Genomic DNA, 21311 nt, shown 5'->3' with positions numbered 1-21311 from the left:
ACCCATCAGGATCAGTTATAGTTATCTTGCAAGGGCCCCAGGGGCAGCGATGGGCCAGACAGGGCTGTTGTGCTTGGATCCTCTCGGTAGGGGGATCTCCAAGCCTCCTGAGATCCCAGCACTGGGCTCAGATGCACTTGGGGAGAGGGTGAGGCCATGTGGGTGACCTCTGGAACAGCAGCCCCTGTGTGTGGCAAGGGGAGGCAGGGCCCTGGAGCAGAGGGGCCCCTGGTTCACCTCAGCCCCTCTGAGCAAGGGAGGTGAGGTGCCCCTGCCAGGGCAGAGGGCAGTGGGTGAGGGTGCAGGTGCGGGAGTCACCTTCAGGCCTGCCCTTTAGCAGGCGGGAGATGTGGGCCACGGAGGCCCTCACCCTCCGGCGCAGACCCAGCTCCACAGGTTCCTCCAGCAGCGTGTGCCTCCCTGGGAAGTGGAACAGGCCACCCGAGGGGGGTGACCACTTGCGCTTCCTACTGCCCACAGTCTCTCTGAGCAGGGTCTCCATGTCCTCTGGCTCCTCTGTGATCTGCAAGCTGGCCGGTGGGCCCAGTGCACCCGGCCAAGGCCACCCAGCCTCCGGGAACTCCGCCAGCTCCTCCCCAGCCTCAGACTCAGGGGATGGTGGGGGCTCTGGCTGCACAGGCTTGGGGACTTTCCTGAAGATCATGAACTCGAAGGGCAGATACTTGATGTCGTAGAGGTCAGACAGGTTGAGGTAGGCAGGCTCCACCTCTGAGATGTCCAGGGACACCGTGTCGGCCCCTTCCGAGTCCCCAGACAGGTCTCGGATCTGTACCAGGGACACCTGGGAGCCTCCACCGAAGTCCTCCCATGAGCTCAACTCCGGGGAGGCCCTTAGAGCTGCCCCACTGACCTCAGGAGGGGGTGCTGCGCTGGCCTGGGGGGCCGGGCTCTGGGCCCTAGCATCGTCATGCTCCTCAGAGGACTGAGAGGTAGCCCAGGCCATCCTGGCCCACAGGGGGCCCTGCCCCAGCATGCCCCCCGCGTCCCCGCCAAAGGCAAAGGTGCCATAGCCTGCCACTCCTGCATAGCCCCCACGGCGTGCCCCCACGGAGAACTTCCGTGTGGTGGCCTGCTCCTGAGGCCGCTTTGGGCTGGGCTCGACCTCTGATGTGTCCTCCAGCTCCTCGGCCTGGGCCTCCGCATCCTGTAAGGGGCCGGGCTCAGTGCCCACTGGGAAGGCCAGCCCTGGGGCGCTAGGAAGATTTGGCCTCCCAGGGAGAGGAGTGTGCTCTGTTCCCTTCTTAGAGCCTGGCTGGGGGCTTTCTTGGGCTGGGGAGACCAGAGCTGTTGGCTCCCCAGAGAGGAAGGAGCTTAAGTGTGCCAAGTCACCTGTGCACTGCTTTGAAGGGAAGGAGCCAGAAGGTTGTGGTGTAACAGTCTTATGGGGGCCACAGCCTTCCAAGGGATGAATGGAAGGGGCGGGCTGCCCCCCACAGCTGTCCTGACAGGACCCCTCCTGCCTAGTGGACCCCAGGTCGACACCGAGGGACTTTAACAGTCGCGGCCCCTGCTGGGATCCCTCCAGATGCTCCATCTCCCTGGCGCAGGTGACCCCTCCTGGCCAGCCCTCCCCTGAGCCCGCCTGGAGGCCCGAGAGGGCCGGGCCAGGGCACTGCCCTCCGCCACAGGCCTCCGTGGAGGAACTTGAGGCGTGTGGCTGGTCGAGCTCCAGGGAGCGGCTGCGGCCGGGTGCTCCGCGGGCGCTGGAGCCCGGCAGCCGCAGGGCGGTCTCGAAGGAGGGCGCTTTGGCCACCAGGGCGGCCTGCTCTTCCCGGGCGGCCTCCTCCTCCAGCGCGCGGTGTTCCAGCAGCGGCTCGCGCAGGCCGGGCAGGGCGCCGGCGAAGTAGCCGCCCTGGAGCAAGTGCCGCCGCCGGGCCGGATGCCGCCGGCCGCCCGCGGCGGGACCTCCGCGCTCCGGGCCCTCGCCCGCCTGCTCGGAGAAGAGGCTGCAGACCACGCTGTGCCGGGGCACGCAGCCCGGGGCGCCCATGGGCGGCGTGCGCGGAGGCGCGGCCGCGGCGGACGCGCAAGCCTCGGTCTCCTCGGGCAGGCTGGCGGACGGGCGCAGGAAGCCGCGCGGGTGCAGCAGCGGCGAGTGCGTCACCGGAGATGGCGGCAGCGACCTGGCCCGGGCGAAGGGGGCCAGCTCGTTGTCAGACGAAGAGGACGAGCTGCTGGACGAGGCGCTGGCGTCGCCGCGCAGATGCCGGGCCACCCCGAGGGACGGGCTGTCGGGCGGGCCCTGAAGCAGCTCCGGAATGGAGCGCATCACCAGGATGGACTTGTAGCTCATCAGGGAGCGCTGGGGGAGGGTACGGGAGACAGGGCGGCGTCAGCCGCGTACTCGCGCCTTCCCGCTCCTGGTGTGCCCAGAAGGGCACCCAGGGGCTGGGAGGCGCTCCAAGCTCCAGCCTCAGGCCGTACTGCTGTGTCGTTCCGCCCCCTCCCAGACCCGGCGGCCCAGAGAGCGCACATGCCAGCGAAGGGTGAACAAGGCTTCCGGTTTCCCAGGCCCGCCGGGACAAACGTCCATCCCACGGGGCCAGGATTCTCTGGCGGGCCTCCAGGCCCCTCCTTACCTCTAAACCCGCCTAGCGGTTCCCGCCCCCTTCCCCCCAACCCCAGCTCTCCCCTCCCCGCCTTCCGCACCTACCTGCACCCCGCCCCGGCCCCACCACTCCCTGAGGCTGGCCGCTCACCTGCCAGCGGCTGCGGGCCAACAGGAACTTGAGCTGCTTGGTGTTGATGAAGTGGGCCTCCTCCGCGGGCATGGACCTCTGAGGGGGCCCAGGTGAGAGGGGCCGTGAGGGGAGACCCTGGTGCACCCGCTGGTCCACGCAGGCCTCCGTTTCTCTCCCTGGGCAGGCCTGCTGGGGCTCAGCCTACTCACCTTGAACCAGGGGTGGGCGAGGCACTTGGCTGCACTGGGCCGAGCCCTAGGAGGACAGGAAAGCCAGGGGTCAGGCCAGAGGGTCAGCTGCAGGCTCAGGCCTCGGGGAACCCCGAGTGGGGGAAGGGCTGTGCACTCACTCAGGGGCCCTCTGCAGGGCAGCCTTGATGAAGTTCCGGGCATCATCACTGAGGTGGGCAGCTGCCGGGCTGCTCCAGGACACCCGCCCCTCCAGAATGTTCAGGAGGGTGGCTCGGTCACTCTCACCAGCGAATGGAGACGAGCAGGTCAGGCTAAAAGCACAGACACGCCTTGCCTTCAGGTGTGACCTGGTCTTCTGGATCCATAGGGGGCAGGTGGCCAGGACGAGGGAGCCCCCAGCCCTGCCTGGGGATGGCCACAGTGCCACTGCCATCCAGCCCTGAGAATCCCCACAATGGTCTGAGATCCTCCCAGAGATCCAGGTTCAGCCTGGGACAGGGATGAAGGGTCAGCCTGGAGTACATACCCAGCCTTAGCTTGGGGTCCAGGTGCCATCTACACTGGCAGCATCCCCAGGGCAATAGTAACTGTTATGAGGGGACTTCCACAAACTACCCAGACCCTTTAGGGACACAGTGCACTGCTTTGCCCACTGATTAGGCAGAGCTCCTCTGGGACAGGGTGTGTACGAGGAGAGCTCAGCAGGAACCACTTATCAGTTGGCTGACCACTGGTTCCCATAATAGCTGCCCTTTGGGTCCTGGGTCTTTGTCTGGGGAGGAGCCAGTAGTGCTCACGGCCTCCCATGGGCCTGATGCAGGGGCTGGGAGAGCGCTGGACCTGGCTTCGGAGGAGGAGGTGGTGGACAGAGGCGGGGGGCTGCTCACCTGAGGTAGGAGATGACCCCCATGGCCCTGCAGGAACAAAACCACAGTCATCAAAGGATGTGCTCAGGGTTGAGAAGTGCAGGGGCAGGAGGAGAGGGCAGGGAGTGTGTGTGGGGAACCTGCTGGCCTAAGAGCTCACCAGATGTCGGAGGCTTCACTCACAGGCGTCTGCTCAATGATCTCTGGGGACACAAATTCTGGGGAGCCGTACTTGCTGTACTGTGGCTCTCCTGGGGTGAGTTTTTGGGCAAAGCCAAAGTCGCAGATTTTAATGTCTTCCCGAGCAGGGTGCACCATCAGGATGTTGGGGGGCTGTTAGGGACAGTCAGGGAGGGGTGAGCCCACGGCCAGGGAGGTGACAGGGAGCACTCAGGGCTGTGATGGGACCCCACAGTATGGAACTGTGGGCTGTCCTGGGGGGATTTCAGCTCCATTTGGGGACATGCTCCAATTTATCCCAGCTGCACTCCTCCAGAAAGAGCTCCCCATCCCCAGAGGCAACAGGTGCTAACGGAATCTAGAGGAGATCGGCCTGGGTACCTTCCCCCATCCCCCGCCACCCCCACAGCCAGCAGGCTCCAGGCTCCCACCTGTCCTCCCAGGTCCCTGGGGACCCCAAGGGGGCCACATACCTTTATGTCCAGGTGGAGAACACTTTGGCTATGCAGGTATTGCAGCCCCTCAACCAGCTGCTGGACGTAGACCTTGACCTACATCCAAGGCCAGGGCTCAGGTGGGAGCTATCCCCCATGTCCTCCTCCACTTCCTTACCTCTCCCACTCCCACCTGCAAAGCCTTCTCTTCCCTCCAGCTCTGAGCTTGGGATGGTCCCATGGGGCAGCTATGTGCACAGCCTCCCAGACCCCCGGGGCCCCCAAGGCCAGAGGATTCCTCCAGCCCAGCCATGGATCAGCCTGGCCACAGCAGGAAGCACTGTGTCTCAAGCCCAGGATAGGACAGCCCCTGGCGAGGTAGGGTCTGGGAGGGCCCATCAGGGAGTGGGGGGGATATGGGAGGGCTTGGGGAGTGCTCCTGAGGAGCTGCCACACCCCAGGAGCCCTGGGGAACCTCAGAAGCTCTCTGAGCTGGGGAGTGCTGGGGGCCTGTGCTGGCATGGGGGCCTGTGCTGGCATGGGGAGCAGGAGGCAGCTGGTCACCTCAGCCTCTGTCACCACATTCTTCTTGAACAGACGGTCCAGTAGCTCCTCTGACGAGCATCTGGGGCTCGGATCAAGGAAAGCTCTGGCGTCTGGAACCCACCCAGCCTCACACACCTATGGCAAGTCTTTTCTTGGGGTGGGGGTAGGGATGGGGGCCATGCTGGGAAGGCAGGGGCTCTAGTTGAGGAGGGCAGGAGGGACAGGGATCCTGAGAAGAGGGGCTGACATCTGTGGGCGGCAGCAGCAAAGTAGGAGGGGAGTGCATAGCGCATGTGGCCCTCCCTGGAGCCTGGATGGGCAGGCAGCCCAAGGACCCTTTAGGGCATTAGGGTTAAGGGCAACCACTCAAGTGGGACTTCCCTGCTGGAAAGGCCACATGGAGCATGAAAGGAGCCCATCGAAGGCATGTGATGGACCCTGTGGACACAGCCCTGCCCACATTCCGGGTCCACGGAACCATATCCGCCAGGAAGGTGCCGGGTGCAGACACCAGAACAGGCCGGGGGGAGCCCTCAAACCCCTGGCTGCCCAGGGCGTGTCCCTCTCCGCACTCTCTCCGGCTGAGGGAGGGATACAGCTCCAGCACAAGGATCAGGGTCTTCCGGGTCTCAAACTGGTCCAGCAGCGCAGTGACCAGAGGGTGGCTCAGCGTGGCCAGGATGTCCCGTTCGCGATACGCCTGGGTGCGCGTCCTGCTCCGCAGGGGGATGAACTTGGCTGCGCAGAACATCTGATTTCCCTTGTGTTGCACCCTCTTCACGAAGCCGAACACGCCCCTGGGAGGAGGGGAGCCACGCTGGGCACCGGCGCCAGGCTCCCGGGATTCAGGGCTGGAGGAGTCCTCCAGGGAAGGTGGCTTCTCGGGGCCATGCTTCTGGGAAGCCTGGGCTCCCGGGGCGGGGACTTGGGGTAGGAACTCCGGGAGGTGGGACTGGGGGCGGGGACTCGGTGGTAGGGACTCTGGGAGGCGGGGCTGGGGATGGCACTCGGGGGAAGGGACTCGGGGAGGCAGGGTTGAGGGGCGGAGACTCCGGGCAGGGACTCCGAGAGGCGGGGCTGAGAGTCGGGGACTTGAGGGGTGGGGACTCCGGGAGGCGTGTCTGGGGGGAGTGCTAAGACTTGGGGGTAGGGTCTCTAGGAGGCGAGGCTGGGGGCACGGACTCAGGGTAGTGATTCCGGGAGGCGGGGGTGGGGGGGGGGCGGGGGGGGGGGCGCGGGGAGGCGGGGAGGGGGCGGGGCTTCCAGGGGGAGGCAGGAGCGCCTGGGGCTGGCTTTCTGGATCATACCTTCCAATTTCCTCCTTGACCTCGTAGAAAGAGTGCAGTTTCCTTCGATAACTTTGTTTCTCTGACTCCAGCTCGCCGTCTCCTGCAGTCAAGGAGCGGGAAGCCTTTGGTTTTGGTAAAGATGGCCATCTCCCCTTGTGCTGGAGCCTGTGAGAGGCCACCCACCCACCCTGTGCCCACGAGTAGCAGACACTGGGGATCTGGAAGGGACGCCCAACTCACCCCCATGGACTACCAGCTCTGCTTTACATAGCACCTGGCCGCCAGCGTTGCGGGCCAGGCATGTGTAGACACCGGCATCGTGCTGGGTCACGTCCCTCAGCACCAGGGAGTAGGTGGCACCGTCCTGCTGCTGGCTCAGCCGGGCACCGTCCACCAGCTGGGCATTGTCCTGGAGGCATAGAAGGGTGGGGCGGCCATCAGCCCACCCTGGGGCCCCTGCAAATCAGCCTGTCCCGCCCTCATGAGTGTCTTGCCATCAGATGCGAATGCCACACAGTCCCCAAGCCCAGCACCCCACACAGCACCTGTCCCTACCCGGTACCAGGTCACCATAGGCTGTGGGTTGCCCTCAATAACCGCATGGAACTGGGCTGTGCTGCCCCTCTGTGCCTGCACATCTTCAATGGTGACCTGCATGGACGGGGGCCCTGGAATGCAGGAGGAAGCCTGTGAGGGAGGGGGGGCCCAAGCTGTGCCTCCCGCCCTGCCCACGATGGCCCCTCCAGCATGGAGTCATCAAGATGGCGCTTGCAGTCACAGACCCCTCATGGACCAGCATTGATCCTGGGCTTGTCCTGACACCCCACGTGGGCAGCCAGGCCCTGAGATAGTCTCTCCGGGAACAGAGCCCACCTACACCCCAAATGAGAAGAACCCCCCCCCCCGACTTTGCCTAGGCCCCAATGGCCAGGAAGTGCTTCCTTCCGTCTAACCTCTGTCTGTCCTACTTAGACCTTCGCTGTCCACCCCTGCTGGTGAGAGCAGCACTCAGCATCCGCTTCCCTACTATCAGCACCCCAGGGGGAGAGACTTCACCCTCCCAAGGATCTACCTCCCAGCAAATACAGGGAAAGGGGCAGTGAGGCTCTGGCCACAGCAAGGCTGGGACAGGCCAGGTGGCGTCACAGGTTCCTCTGCATACGTATCCCCCCAGTCCAGGGCATGGGGAGCACAGGTGTAACCTACTTGTGGCAGCCGCATCGCTGGCCTGGTACACGTATGTCCTGTGGGTGGTCTCCATGAACACTTGGCTGTGGATGTCCCATAGCGGCACCGCACCTGCCCCCGGCCAGGCTGTGCCCTCCATCCTGTGGTCATGGAGCCAGATGACACTCTGCCCTTCTCTTATCCTTCTGGAGTGCAGGCGGCCAAGCCTCACCTTATGGGTGAGGGGGCATTGTCCTGCCTCCCCCTCCCTGGACTGCAGCAGACATTTTGGGAGGGAATGTGCACAGAGGGGACCGAGCCCTGGGCGATGAGAGGGTTCCACCAATACCCCTCACTCTGAGGGTGACTTCTCCTCCCTGCTGTGCCCCTGGGATGTCCCCCCCACAATCTTCCCTAACCCAGCATGCCAGGGAGGTTACCTGATGGGCACGACACGTCCCTGGTCCTCAGTGTGGGCTCCGGAGTCCTGCTCCTGGCCCTGCTCGGGGAGAGGCTGTGGCACCTTCTGGGGCTCAACTGGTAGGAGACAAGGGGTGTAGTGAGTGCCTGGGATACAGCTGGGACTGTCCCCCACAATGGGCCCCATGTCATCCTCCAGGCCCAGAGGGTGGGAGCACAAGGCAGAGCAGGGACTTCAGGGATGCAAGGCCCTCTGGGTATGAACCACCAGGGAACACCCACTCTGAAGAGCCCAGACCCCAAGGCACTCTTCTGCCCTAGCTCCTAGCCTGGGCCACCAGCCCTAAGGCTCCCCACACCAGCCACTCTGCAGGGCTCTGGACACCCAGGTGCACCAGCTTCTGGGGGGAAGGGACTCAAGGCAATATCCCTGGGGGACTCATCAGTCTGGGGTGGTGGGGGGGGTCTGCCCCCCCTCCGTCCTGTCCTCCTCCTCCCCCCCTCACTTCTTCCCCTCTCCTCCTCTGTCTCTTCCCCCCTCGTCCTCTCTCTCGTCCCCCTCCTCCTGCCTCCCCCCTTCTCTCTCTCTCTTCTCCCCTGCTCCTGCCTCCTCTTCCTGACCTACCCAGAAGCACAGGGTACACAGCTGTCTGCCCAGGGCTGACGAGGACAGATATACTCAGGAAGATCCTCCCAGCACCCACTTCCCTGCCTAGTCTCACCAACGGGGAGACTGAGGCTAAGTGCATGGAGCCTTTGGGATGTCAGGGTCCGCAGAGTTCTGCCCACTTGCCCACACAGGATGGATACCTGGGGTGGCTGAGGCTGGGGCCAGCACAGGCGGGACTCTGAGAGCAGGTGGCACTTGCCAATCAGCCTGAGGCCACTGGGCCTCATCTGATGCAGCTGCAGCATCTGTGCCTGGGGGTTGGGGGCCAGCCTTCTGGAGTTTGGGTGGCCCCCCATAGCCAGGGCTGGGGCCAGCATGGTCCCTTGTGGAGGGTCCTGGAGACTCAGGGCACACTGTGACTTCCGGGTCTGCTGGTTCCAGGGCAACTGGGGGAGGGACTGCAGCATCTGTGGCAGAGGCAGGTCAGCATGTCAGGGTGAGAGATGGCCTGGAACCCGGGAAAAGGCTCCAGAAGCTTGTCCCAGTCTTCAGAGGCTCTCCTTCCCACCTGCCTGCACCACCCACCCACTCCAGGCAGTGGACTCAGGACCTGCAGGAGCATACAGGCTCCTCTGGGGACAGGTGGGCCTGGACACCTGCCCTCTGTCCTGGCTTGCCCTCAGTCTCAGTTCGCCCCTTCCCTTCCCCCTGGGATGGGCTACCCCCTACCCCATGGCCCACTCCAGATCCCAGAGAACTGGGCCACCCAAGCTGGGGAGGACCCAGCCCCATGCTCTAGGGTAACCTGGGGACAGCCTGATGCTGTCAGGGACCAGGGACTCCTTCCTGCCCTCCCAGGCCAGCCCCCACTCCCTGCCTTGCACTTGCAGCATGGCCACATTCAGGCCACCACACGCCAAGGGCTCCTACCCCAGCTCCTCATACAGACCCCAAAGGAATGCTCAGACTGTCCCACATGTGGGCTCCCTGCCCCCAGATCCTGGAACGTTTTCTTCTTCTACCCGGAGGCCAGTTTGCAGAGCCACACCACAGCCTCACACATGCCTGGGATGCCCACCACTCCATTCCCAGCAGGTCCCCTGCCTGCAGCTCTCCCCTGCCCCAGACCTCCTCTTTTGCTGGTCTTCTGTACCCTCAGACCCTCTAGGACAGAGAGATACCTGGGCAGGCTGCTGTCTGTCTGCCCTCCATGGCACTGGGGCACCCATCCTGCCCTTACCCCATCCAAGAACATGAGCATACCCCTGACACCGCACACCCTCCCTGTCAATCTCACCAATGGCCCCCATTGCACAGGGGGCAGGAAGTCCTGCTCAGCCCCCAGCAGGCTGGGAAAGACCACTATGGGCCGTCCTGATCCCAGTATATGCACCTGTGACCAGCCACACAGCCCACGTGAACAAGGCAGGCCGGCGAACCATCACGCCTCCACCCAGGGACCCTAAGAATGGGCCAGAACCCACAGGCAGATGCTGGGTGCCAACCCAAGGCCCTCCTTGACAAGACGCCGGAGCCACCAGAGAGACAAGCAAGAGAGCAGAGCAGGGGAACTGCAGGGAACCCGTTTATTATGACTGGGGGTCACACACAGACCCTGGTCCACCCTGCAGAGAGGCCCAGGAGTTCCAGCAGGGCTGAGCCCTACACAGGCCTCCCAGGGCCAGAGAGAAATGTTCATAGTGAAGATGTAGCTGGGGAGCCCCCCGGTGAGTGGAAGACTGGGACCTCAGCCTGGAGCAGACGTGGCAGCCTAGAGCACCTGGCAGCCTGGCCTCGTGAACAGGGCAGGACAGATGCAGAGTCCCTGACCCAGAGCTGCAGTCTGCGAGTCCTTCCAGCCTTCTGGACTTTCTGAGATGTCAGGTCTGTGCACGGTGTTTTCGCTGGACCAGGCCCCCTGAGGTAGCAAGTGCCTGGAGTGAGAGGGGTGGGCAGACTCCAGCCCTGAGTTCTTGGAGACTTAGAGAGAGGCCCAGAGCATATGTGTCCGTGGAGTGCTGGTTTCCACCATGCACCCCCAGGGCCCAGTGGCCAGGCACCCGCTGGTCACGACCTCAGCCCTGGGAGGGGCCGGGGGTCTTGTCCCCATCCGGGCGGATGTGCAGGGTGACGGTCTCGCCCACCGTCCCAAAGCTGACTGTGTGGGTGCTAACCTCCGTTTTGAAGCTGCTCTGGCCGTTGTCTGCAGACCTCTGGACCTGGATGCAGAAGGACGGCTTCCAGGATGCAGTGCTCCCGGCCTGGGCCTCCTGCATACAGAAGGAGACACCCGCGGGGCCGAGGACCTGAGGCCCCAAGGGAGACACCTCCCAGTGACTGAGAAAGCTGGGCGGGCTTTGAGGACCCAGGGGACGCCCCACGTTGAGCAGGACGGGTTGCCCCACGGCAGGCTCGGTAGGCTTGCTGATCTCTCTTTGGAGCACAGAGACCTCACAGGGCGGGTCATCAGAAGGGCTGGGCACAGGGTCATGGCAGCCAAAGGTCTCCCCTTCCCGGGGCACGTAATCCTCCAGGTCAGCCAGCGTCAGCACTCGGCCATCGTGAATGAGGACCTTGGGGTCACGGTCCCAAAGGCCGTTGGTGCCCAGGTTCTCCTCCATCAGGATGCCGCCTCCACCCTCCACCTCCTCCATGGGGATTTCCTCTTCAGCCGCCTGGGGAAGGAACGGCTCAGGGGTCTCCTCTGGCCCCGTGTCCACGCAGAAGATGAGAGGCTCTCTAGTGCTGACCATGGCCCTGCCCTGGGCCTGGGGCTCCTGAGCCAGTAGGTTGTTGTTGGAGTTGTTTGCATTGGGGTCTCCTGTGGGGGTCCCACCAGGCAGCGTGAAGAGAAGCCCTGCCGAGCTATCAGGTGCCTCTCTGGTGGGGGATGCGCCCCTGGAACCCGTCTTCTTCACCCTGACTTCGATGGTCTCCTCGACCTCTACCCACTTGGGCTGCGGCCTCGTGCCCTGGGGCAGGGCCGGCACGTGAGACTCAGGCTCCGTCACATACAGTGTGGGCACAGTAGGCCTCCAGCCTGGATCCACCTCAGGCCTGCGGGGCTGGCCGGCCCCCAGGGAGTACAGCAGCTGGGGGGCCAATGGGCCCTGCCTGGGCGGGCTGGCAGTGCGGCGGGAAGGCGAGCGGGAGGGGGACTTGTTGGGGGACCGGCGCCGGCCACGGGGACTCTTCACCACGGTGGTGATGGTCTCCTCTCTGCAGGGAGAGGGCCAAGAGAAGATGTGCACAGAGACCTATAGCCTCGCCCAGTGCCCGCGCCATCAGCACATGCAGGGGCCATGTGAGTGATCAGATCAGTGTAGCGAGCAAGTCACACTGCGCAAACCCATTCCTCCATGTGTACTTGAGCCCACCCTCCGGAGCCCCTATCCAGAGATAGGGGCTGTTTGTTCCTATGAAACAAAGCACAAAGCCTCATCTGACCAACCTCAGGCTCTAGTGTGCAGATTTCAAAACAAGAGTTGAGGCTACGGAGGAGGACCATGCTACATCACAGGGCACCTCCAACCCACACCAGGTTTGGTTCACAGTGTTTCCACGTGTGTCTCCTCTGTTTATGGCCGTCTTCATTTGGAGATGCCAGTGCTCCTTGCAGAGCTGATGGACAGGGAAGCAGGCACACAACCATGTGCCCTTCCTCGTCTAGTCCATGAGTGCTTTGTGCTTCGTATCATGGGGAGCAGGAGCCTCAATGGTCCTCAGCTGGAGATAGGTTGGCAACTGATTCTAGGTCCAGGAGGGTTGTCAGAGCCCTGATCTGCTGCATGTGCCCTGATGTTCGTCCGGGGTTGGGAAGCCCAGAAAACACCTGGCTCTGGGCGTGGCTTGGCCATCATGGGCTGTGTGATGTCAGACAAGCACTTCCTCTTGCTGGCCCCTCCCACCTAAATGGGAGTGGGCAGGAAGCAGGAGAGGAGGCAGAATGCAAGACCAGTTGCAGGTGGGTAAATATCAGGCCCTGGCCAGGGACTTTGCAGCAGCCTTGGGGGATGGGTTTGACCTCCTTTTGCCAGTGTGGACCACGAGGCTGAGAAGGCTGGACTCCTGCCCAGGGCCAAGATTCAGAAGCCCACCAGTCATCCCCGGGACCCCTCTGCCACCCAGGACCCCTGACCCTCCTGGGTGCTGTGGGTAAAATGAGTATCGGGCAGTATCAGGGAACAGGGATGTGCTGAGTAACACACCGACCCTGGGGAATTCACAACTCTCCTGGGCCCTTGGACCTGCATTTTCTCCTCGGCTCGGGCACACATGTGCTGACAGCTCAATACGGTTGCCACCTGCCTTCTATGACTAAGGCAGGCTCATGCTCGCTCTCCGTCTCATTCAGCTTTTGTCCAACTCAGGGCTCCACCCAGGAGAAGATTCTCCCGGGGATGGGCCCAGAGATGTGTGCTACCTCTTGAAGTGCACAGCAGTTATAGGTCCTGCCTGCTCAGCCCTCAGCTGATAAGAAGGAAATGCTACACCCCCACTTAATTGATGGAGAAACTGAGGCTTGGAAGTGTGGCCTCTTCCAAAGTCACAGGACTACCTTCCTGCCTCATGCCCAGGCTCAGGAGCACTAGGTTTGTCCCTGGGTCGGAGCTTGCCCAAACATCAGGGGAACCTGGGCCAGGCCCATCTGTTGGCCTCATTCCTCTTCAGTTCACCAAGGCAGGACAGTCAGTCACATGGGTAGTGGTGTCATGCCTCCTAAATGCCTCCCTGTGTTGGGCTCATTACTGCATCCATGAAGGCATGTAGACATCCTGCACTGAGGCTCCCAAGACAGTAGGTGGGACTGCCAGGTGACAGGGGTCTCTCTCCAAGCCCTGAATCCTCCCCGTGTCAAGTCCCCACTCTGTCGTGTGCCCTTGGGGGAGATGCCTGGCACAATTCCTCCAGCTGAGTTCCTCCAGCAACACCGGGTATGTGTTGCTACCTACCTAAGCCTGGAATAGACTAGGCTGCAGGATGCCTCTTGAGTCATCTAGTCCAGCTGCCCCAGGTTCTAGTCCTCTCTGAAGTCCTACTGATGGGGCAGCCTGGCCCTTTCTCTGTTTCTCCATTTTGTTATCTGTAAGATGTAAATAATAGAAATTCTCCCTTCACAGGTGAAAGGGAGCATTAGTCTATGTATAGCTCTGGCACCACCGCATACCTCCAGGGATGCTTACTACTGCCACATGTACTGTGGGCAGCAATGTGCCTTGGTGGAAGGAGGAAGTTGAGGAAGGGTTAAGCCAGGATCTGACCAAATGTCTGGTGATAGGATTCTCCAAAACTTGGCTAAATGCAGGCCCCTTTAGGAGTTCCTAGGCCCACAAGGAACCAACTGGAGCTTCCCTGTCAACTAGTCTTAGACCAGTCTTTTTGCCTCCTGGGTTTTCCAAGCTTTTACACCATCTCCACCTGTGCACACCTCCTACTGGAACATCCAGGTCAAAACCAACTCTGTCTTTTGTGGGCTTATTCAGTTCCAGACCTCTTTTATTTAAGTAGCAGCAATCCCAGACTTGAGGGCACCCCAAAAAATAGATGGGGTGGTGGGCGTGGCACCAGGGAAACGGTTTATCTCCTGGTTTTCTGTCATGAACCAACCTGAGCAAGCCTCTTCCATGAGCCTGAATTTCCCCATCTCCCTAATGCTAGGGTTGGGCTCGGAGATCTTTGAGGGACCTAGAGCTGTGCTTCCCACCAGGATTACACTATTTTAATTAAATACAACTTAATGAGAGTACAATCTAGAATTCAATTCTTCAGTTGCATTTGACACATTTTAAATACTCAATAGCCACATGTGGCTGGTGGCTGTTCTTGTAGTGCACATCATAAATAGAATATTTCCAACAGGACAGAAATCTCTATTAGACAAAAATGCCCTAGATCCTAGGGTCTGAGGGGTAAAAATCCTCCCTCTAACCCACCATGGGAAGCAGTTCTTGGTCCCAGCTCCAAATTAACTGATGTGATTCTGGGTCCAAGCCCTAGGTGAGCCACTGTGAGGTATATAGTAAGTCTACCCTGTGGAAGCATTGGAACCATAGAGGCCCTGGAAGAGAGAGCTGTGAACTGTGAAGATAGCCAAGACCCCACAGGAAGGTGCATCCCCTCAGGGGCATCTGCAAATTACTGGCAGCCTGCATGGTGAGCAAAGGCCATGTGGGCAGGCAGTTAGAAAAGCAGGTGGCCAGGCCACACGGACAAGGTCCAGGTGGGTTAGTGGGCATGCAGGGGCACTGCAGTCAGAAGGAAGGTTAGGAACACGCCTGCACTTACATGATGACGGTTTTCTTGGGGACTTTAGTCTCCTGCTCAGTGACTACAAAGAAAACAGTCGGAATAGCGAGGGTTACAGATCAGCCAGTGCTTGGATGCTGAACCATTTGAGTGGCATGGCAGTGTAGTAACCTGCTTGGCTTCAGAGCACTGTATCCAAGCCCTGCCTGATCTGCCTGTGTTAGGTTGGAGCCTCAGTTCTGTCCTCTTTAACATGGAGATGACAGTGCCTGCTCTGAGTGGCTGGGGGATAAGTGTGTGTGACCTCAGAGTGTTCCACATGAGGAAATGAGGGTCTTGCAGGGACTGCAGGAAGAGCAGGGGCCCCATCTGGGCTGCCCAGGCAGAAATCCCAGCTCCTTCTTCAGCACATGTGCCCAGGGAGCCCTGTGAACTTGTCAAACTGGAGGTTCCACTTCTCAGAAAGAAACTGAAGGCTGGGGTAGGGGAAGGAGACCCATGGGAGCTAAACTGAGACTGGGATGGCTGGTGCCTAATTTATAAGAAATCCTAATGACCAAAAGCATCTCTCCAGGGGAAGGGAACACTGGAGTCCTAAAGATGGCACATCTGAGCTCTGTATCATGAGGCCATGGAAATCCCATCAGGAGAAACCAGAGACACCTGGACAGAGTCCTGAGCTCTGAGTGAGCAGGGAAGCCTAGATCTCTCCATAAAAGCTTCCCATAAACTTAACTGCCTTGATTGTCCGATCTTTCCATCTTCCTGGAAACAGCAGATGGAGGGCCTAAGTCCAGAGACAGGGTAGGACTCATCTGGGATAAGGCAGAACCTATTCTCACCCATTCTGAGGCCTCTTCCTCTGCAGCTTCTAGGCAGGGTCCAGCCTGCTATGGAGATAACCCTCCCAGCCACACCCTCCTGGACAGCAGGCAGTCCAGCAGATATCAGTGCCCTCAGATCTCAACAGTCCCTCTTACCGTCCTGGGGACATCCACCATTCTGAGTGGAATGCTCAGAAAAATCAAGTGGCATGGCCTGTAGCACACAGTGCTCTGGCTTCTGGTGTGTGGGATTTTAGGCTTTGCTAAAGTCACATAAAGAAAGGGTTTCCCTTAAGTGACCAAGAGTATTTTAAACTTGTCTCCAATTGTGTTCGTGTGAATTAAAGATACCAGCTTTGTCTGTAAGGCCCTTGGAAGCCTCATTTACTTGTGTATGTATGTGCACGTGTGTTTGTGCCAGCTGCCTCTTGGAGAGGGAAGCCCCCTGGGAGAGAGAATGAGATCCAGACAAAATGCCTTGTGTGTCTGGATTAAATTGGACCCAGAGAGATCCACGTTGCCACTTGTAAGCCTGACCCTGTGTGCAGAGCAGTGGGAAAAGCCAGAACTCCTTCCCTCACCCTCCTTTGATTGAAGTCCCATCCTGCTGCTCTGGGGAGTGGTGGTCAGGGAATGTCTTGGCTGCTACATTCCTGGTGCCATTGTTCCTGATCTGACCTGACACCTGATGGGCTCTAAGCCCTGGTGGATACTGGCAGCAATCAGAGGGGGCGCAGCTGTGCGAAGCGGGGCTCCTGGCCCAGTGCAGCTCCAAAAGCGAGGGGGTGGCACCCACCCCACAAGGTCAACTGGGGCTATTCTGGCTGTGGAGCCACCAGGTTAAAGATGAAGCGGCAGGATAGGGTTAGGAAGCAGCAGGTAGCGGGCTCCAATTCCTGGGTCTGTGAGGACTGGATGCCTTGGATGTGAGGTACCATGTTTCTGGTATTGGAGGGCTGCCCCTCTTCCAGACTTCACAGCCATGAGACGTTGACAGAAAGGGACCCATCATGACAATGAAGTGAATGTCTCTGTAGGACGCGCTTGTTGCCAGCCGGAGAGGGAGTGCTGAAATCCTCGCTCAGCTCCTCCCCAACATAAGACACCATATGGCAGGAAGTGAAGGTGCCTGCAGACACCGCAAGGCCCTCTGCAAGGCAGGAACATGGACCCTTGCCCACTCTGTGATGGCTGTGAGGTCGAGCTCCAGATGCCAGGTAGGCTGACTCCAGGAGGGTCCAGATAGGATCCCCGGGACATTGGGCCCCAGGATGGACTAGATCCATTATCCCCAGGCATCACAGAAGCCAACACTCAGGACTTGGAAGGACATGTATTCCAGCCTGTCCTACTGTGAAAGCTGCGGCTCCACCAGGTGTCAGTCCAGCCTCTGCCGGCATGCCTCTGGTGACAGGAGGCTCACCAACTGACAAGGTAGCCCCTTCTAGGTGGGGTAACCCAGAATGGAAGAAGCTGTCCCTGGGCTGCAGCCTGCCCTGTGAGCACCATAGGACTGCTCTCTGACTGAGCAAGCCTGGGGCAGATGCCAGCTGCCCCATTTCCCATCCTGGCCATCGTTAGTCCGGGCACAGCTAGAACCCTGGACTCAGGTGTGAGTGGAGGCCTGAGGTGTCCTGCAGCTAGCTCTCCACCCCCCACCCAGGAATACATCTCCCCTCAGTGACACCCATCCCAGGACCCCAGACACCACCCCAGGCCAGGCTAGGGAGGCACAGCCATGGCACTCTGCTTTTTTCCATGAACAACCCAACCCAGTGGGAGGTACCAGGCCCCTGACATCACTCCCTCTCCTGGGAACCAAACTGGGACCCAGCAGCTGGTGCTCTGCTCTCAGCACGCCTCCCACAGAGCCATCATCCTCAACTTTCCTGCTGCCTATTACGACACCTGGCTGGCCACTGCCCCACAGCCCGCTGGGCAAGGCCTGGCCTTTCTACATACTCACTACAGCCCAGGAATGGTAAGGCAGACGCAGGCCTCCCCCACCCCCAGGGCTGCCCTCCAGCCTTGCTAAAGATCTGGCCTCAAGGCTCACCTCATGCTGTCCCAATAGAGAGCTGGGAACCAGCCCTTGCACCAGGGTCTCTGCATCCCCATCTCTCCCACCCAGACTCCTCCTCGGCCCTTACCACTCTTTCTCCAGGAAACACACTCTGATTGGAAAGGCTGGCAACCAACCTGGCACCACAGTAGCACTTACCTTCCACAGTGGCAAGCTGCTCCCTGCGAAGCTGCTCCCGGGCCCGCACAGCAGGGCTCTGCATGCACAGCTCTACCCCGCCCCTCGCAGAGCCCAGCCGGTTCACCAACTGCAGAACAGATGGCAGGAGCCTGCTCAGAGCCAGTGACACCCTTGTGACCATCGGGGCCATCTCTAACATAGGGGAGGCCCTCCCTGGCTGTCCCAGAGCCACAGAGCCTGCCACAGAGAAAGGGTCCCCACACAGACCTAGCATTGCCCAGGGGTTTCCTAGGTGATGGGGACACTATCTGTATAGCTCGGTGTGGTGGCCGTGTGGGCCCTGCACACTGGAAATGGAACCAAGTCTTTACCTAGAGCTAATGTACTCAAACTGCACGTGTGGCTAGCAGTTACCGAATTAAACCATGTGAATCCAGACCTAACTCCAGTCTGTGTGCCTCCCCAGGAACTGTGGTGGGGGACAGCCCCCACCTGGTCCCACCAAGGCTACCAGCAGCAGCCACACAGAGGAGGTTGACAGCCAGCAAGAGCCACAGCCTGCACACATCTTACACAGAATACCACTGGCCCGGCAGGTGGACAGGTGGTTTTGGGAGAGAAGATGTCACCCAGAGCTCCCACCCAGGTCCCTGTCCTTGCCATGGACACTGGGTGATGGGCTGGGGGGTCCCAACCTCATTAGGGGATATTGGGTGATGGTGGGTCTGCAATTCTCTCCCTCATCAGGGATACTGAGTGATCACAGATCTGGGGTCCTCGCTCTCATTGGGGACACTATATGATGGTAGGTCTGGGGTCTCTTCCTTCATTGGAGACACTGAGTGATGGTAGTTCTAGGGTCCCTTCCTTATCGGGGACACCGGGTGATGGTGGGTCTGGGGTCCTCTTACTCATCGGGGACACTGGGTGATGTAGGTTTGAAGACCCTCCCTCATTGGGAAGACTGAGTGATAGTAGGTCTGGGGTCCCTCCTTTATCAGGGAGTCTGGGTGATGGTAGGTCTGGAGTCCCTTCCTTATCATGTACACCAAGTGATGGTGGGTCTGGGGTCCCCTCCCTCATTAGGGTTACTGGGTAGTGGTAGGTCTGGTGTCCATCCTTCATTGGGGACACCAGGTGATGATGGGTCTGGGGCCCCTTCCTCATCAGGGATACCAGATGATGGTAGGTCTTGGGTCCCTCCCTCACTGGGGACACTGGGTGATGGTGGGCCTGGGGCCCCCCATTGGGGACGTGGGGTGATGGTGGGTTTGGGGTCCCTCCTTCATTGGGGAAATTGGGTGATCACAGGTCTGGGGTCCCTCCCTCATCAGGGACACTGGGTGACAGTGGGCCAGGAGTCGCCTCCCTCATCATGGTGCAGGGACCCTGGGTGACGGTGGGCCCTGAGGTAGGTCCCCTGTGTCTGCCCACCTCACCTCGCACTCGTAATGGCCCAGGTCATCCTTGCTAGCTGCCAGGATCTCCAGCACCAGCAGACCACTTCGGGGCTCACTCAGGGTTCGGTACTTGCTGCTGGGAGTCAGCAGGGCCCCGTCCTTGAACCACCTGAAGCCAATCCCAGGGAGTGAGAAGAGCCTCCCTACCTTCTTCCATTCAAGACCCTCCACTCGCCCACCCTGCAGCACCAGGCTTCCATCCAGAACCCACACGCTCCTGACACCACCCCCCAACCTTCAGAGGGGGCTGCCCTCCCTGGGGCAGGAGCCATGTTCAGAATCTGCCCAAGCCCACACAGTGAGCATGCTGCCTACCTCCCCTCTTGTACCCTGGGTGCAAGCCGCCCAGCCCACCTGATCTGAGGGTGTGGGGCGCCTTCCACGGTGCAGGTGACCTGCACGTCCTCTCCCTCCACAAAAGGAATGGCCTGGACCTTCTTCACGAACCTTGGGGGTACTGTGGTGCCACAGAGCAAGCCAAGGGAAAGAGATACAGAGAGACCACATGACAGAGCAGGACCCTACCCCCACCCGCAGATCTGCACCCCCCATGGGCCACTGAGATGGAGTGGAGTCCGGATGCTGCCTCCTCCAGCCTCCCTCTTGGGGTGGGCTCACCTTGCACCAGGATTTTGCCCAGTGTGCTAGCATTGCCAGCAGCGCTGGCTGCAAAGCACATGTACTGGCCCGAATCCATGCCGGTCAGGTTGTCCAGGATAAGGGCACAGGAGCCGTCAGGGTCTTCGATGAGGATGTGGTGTGGATCCACCTCCACTGGCTTCCCATCTGCAAAGGAAGGCAGCGCTGTCATAGAAGGGACCCTGCTGGGGACAGAAGGCTGGCCTGCCTGGGGGTCACAGTCATGGCGCAGTGCTGGGGGGCCACCCCTGGACCTCAGACCCCTGGTGGGGAGTCCTGCTGGCCACACTGACCCAGAGCCCCATCCCCTTCCCCAGACCTCTGCCCACCGTGTGGCTGCAGAAAGTAGGCTCACAGCTGGAAGTGGGGTCCAGGCAAAGGGACCAAACACCACAGAGGACACACAGAACCTCGGCCACCTGGCCACTGCAGACACACTCAGATACTGCTCATGTCCCTCACCACCATCCAATCAAACCTCTCCGGCCATATAATGGTGCTCTCCTGGGTGGGGGGCCGGCAGACGAGCGTCTTCCCTGGGAAGAACCCTGTCCTCCACAGATACCTAGACTTTACAGGTAGACACCTTCCCACAGCCCTGTCTGTGCCAAACGCAGCTGCTCCATTACAATGGTCCCCAAGCCATGTCCCGACTCACAGAACCCTTGGCGTGCACTTTCTTTCAAGGGACCCCGTTTCAGGAGAGTGTGAGCAGGCGTGCTGGCAGCCTCATGGAAACCCAGCATCTCCTGAAACCCGTGGTTCCTCTCCTGTGGGGCAACCCACCGTCTGCAGGGGACACCTCACTCCGAACATGTGGACAGGGGCGTGCTGCTTTCTCTGTGACCAACCCTGCAACCCCAAGGTCTTGTGTTTTCTGTCTGCCTCGGACTGGCTCATGGGTTTGTAAGCAGGGAAACACTTCAGCGACGAGGAAGCGACACCATCAAGGACATGATATTCCAGGGAAAAAAGGAGATAAATAAGCAGAAGGTCCCGTGGGCCAGGTAACAGGACCTGCGCGAGTCCCTGGGACTCAGTGACAGACTCACTGACCACACTGCGGGGTTCGCTGGGCAGTAAACCCCACTTCCTGTTGCTGCCTGTGGATGGAGGGAGTGTGGCAGGTGGCTGCAGTCTGGGCACCAAGAAGTGGGCTCAAGGACAGATTTGTGGACGGTGCTCTGGTGGACACGCTCTCTCCTCAGAGAACACCCAAGGTTGGCTGGCTTCCTGACAAATCCCAGAGCCCATGCTGGGTGAAAACATAGCTGTCCCCAACCCCGCTGGGCAGTGGACAGGATGGCCAGCACCTGAGTGAAAGGCCAGACACCAAAAGCAAGGGAAGGATTCCTTCAGATGACTGGAAATCCCAGAGAGAGGCTCTGGGCCAGCAGACATCCATCCAATGGGTCACCACCTTGTGTGGGGAAACCCCAGAGAGACAGTCTGGGCCAGGAGACACCCCATCCAACAGGTCACCACCTTGCCTGGAAAATCCCAGTGAGAGGCTCTGGGCCACCAGATGCCCATT

The 21311-nt window shown here is 60.5% G+C and overlaps 1 protein-coding gene across 1 annotated transcript in view; it reads right to left on the bottom strand.

The window, feature by feature from the left end:
* Positions 1-21311, bottom strand: part of OBSCN (obscurin, cytoskeletal calmodulin and titin-interacting RhoGEF) — a 114482-nt gene that overhangs the window by 4275 nt on the left and 88896 nt on the right. The window contains 21 exon segments of the mRNA XM_059416429.1: positions 319-2323; positions 2721-2798; positions 2912-2957; positions 3052-3204; positions 3781-3807; positions 3920-4092; positions 4413-4490; positions 4938-4998; positions 5516-5716; positions 6227-6308; positions 6449-6617; positions 6764-6876; positions 7415-7536; positions 7816-7912; positions 8606-8872; positions 10486-11624; positions 14691-14733; positions 17697-17805; positions 19118-19247; positions 19493-19595; positions 19757-19924. Coding sequence (XP_059272412.1) covers positions 319-2323; positions 2721-2798; positions 2912-2957; positions 3052-3204; positions 3781-3807; positions 3920-4092; positions 4413-4490; positions 4938-4998; positions 5516-5716; positions 6227-6308; positions 6449-6617; positions 6764-6876; positions 7415-7536; positions 7816-7912; positions 8606-8872; positions 10486-11624; positions 14691-14733; positions 17697-17805; positions 19118-19247; positions 19493-19595; positions 19757-19924 — 5364 coding nt within the window.

Source organism: Mustela nigripes, chromosome 12 (genome assembly GCF_022355385.1).
Source record: "Mustela nigripes isolate SB6536 chromosome 12, MUSNIG.SB6536, whole genome shotgun sequence".
Taxonomy (NCBI): Eukaryota; Metazoa; Chordata; class Mammalia; order Carnivora; family Mustelidae; genus Mustela; species Mustela nigripes.
This window is presented reverse-complemented; position numbering and strand designations above follow the sequence as displayed.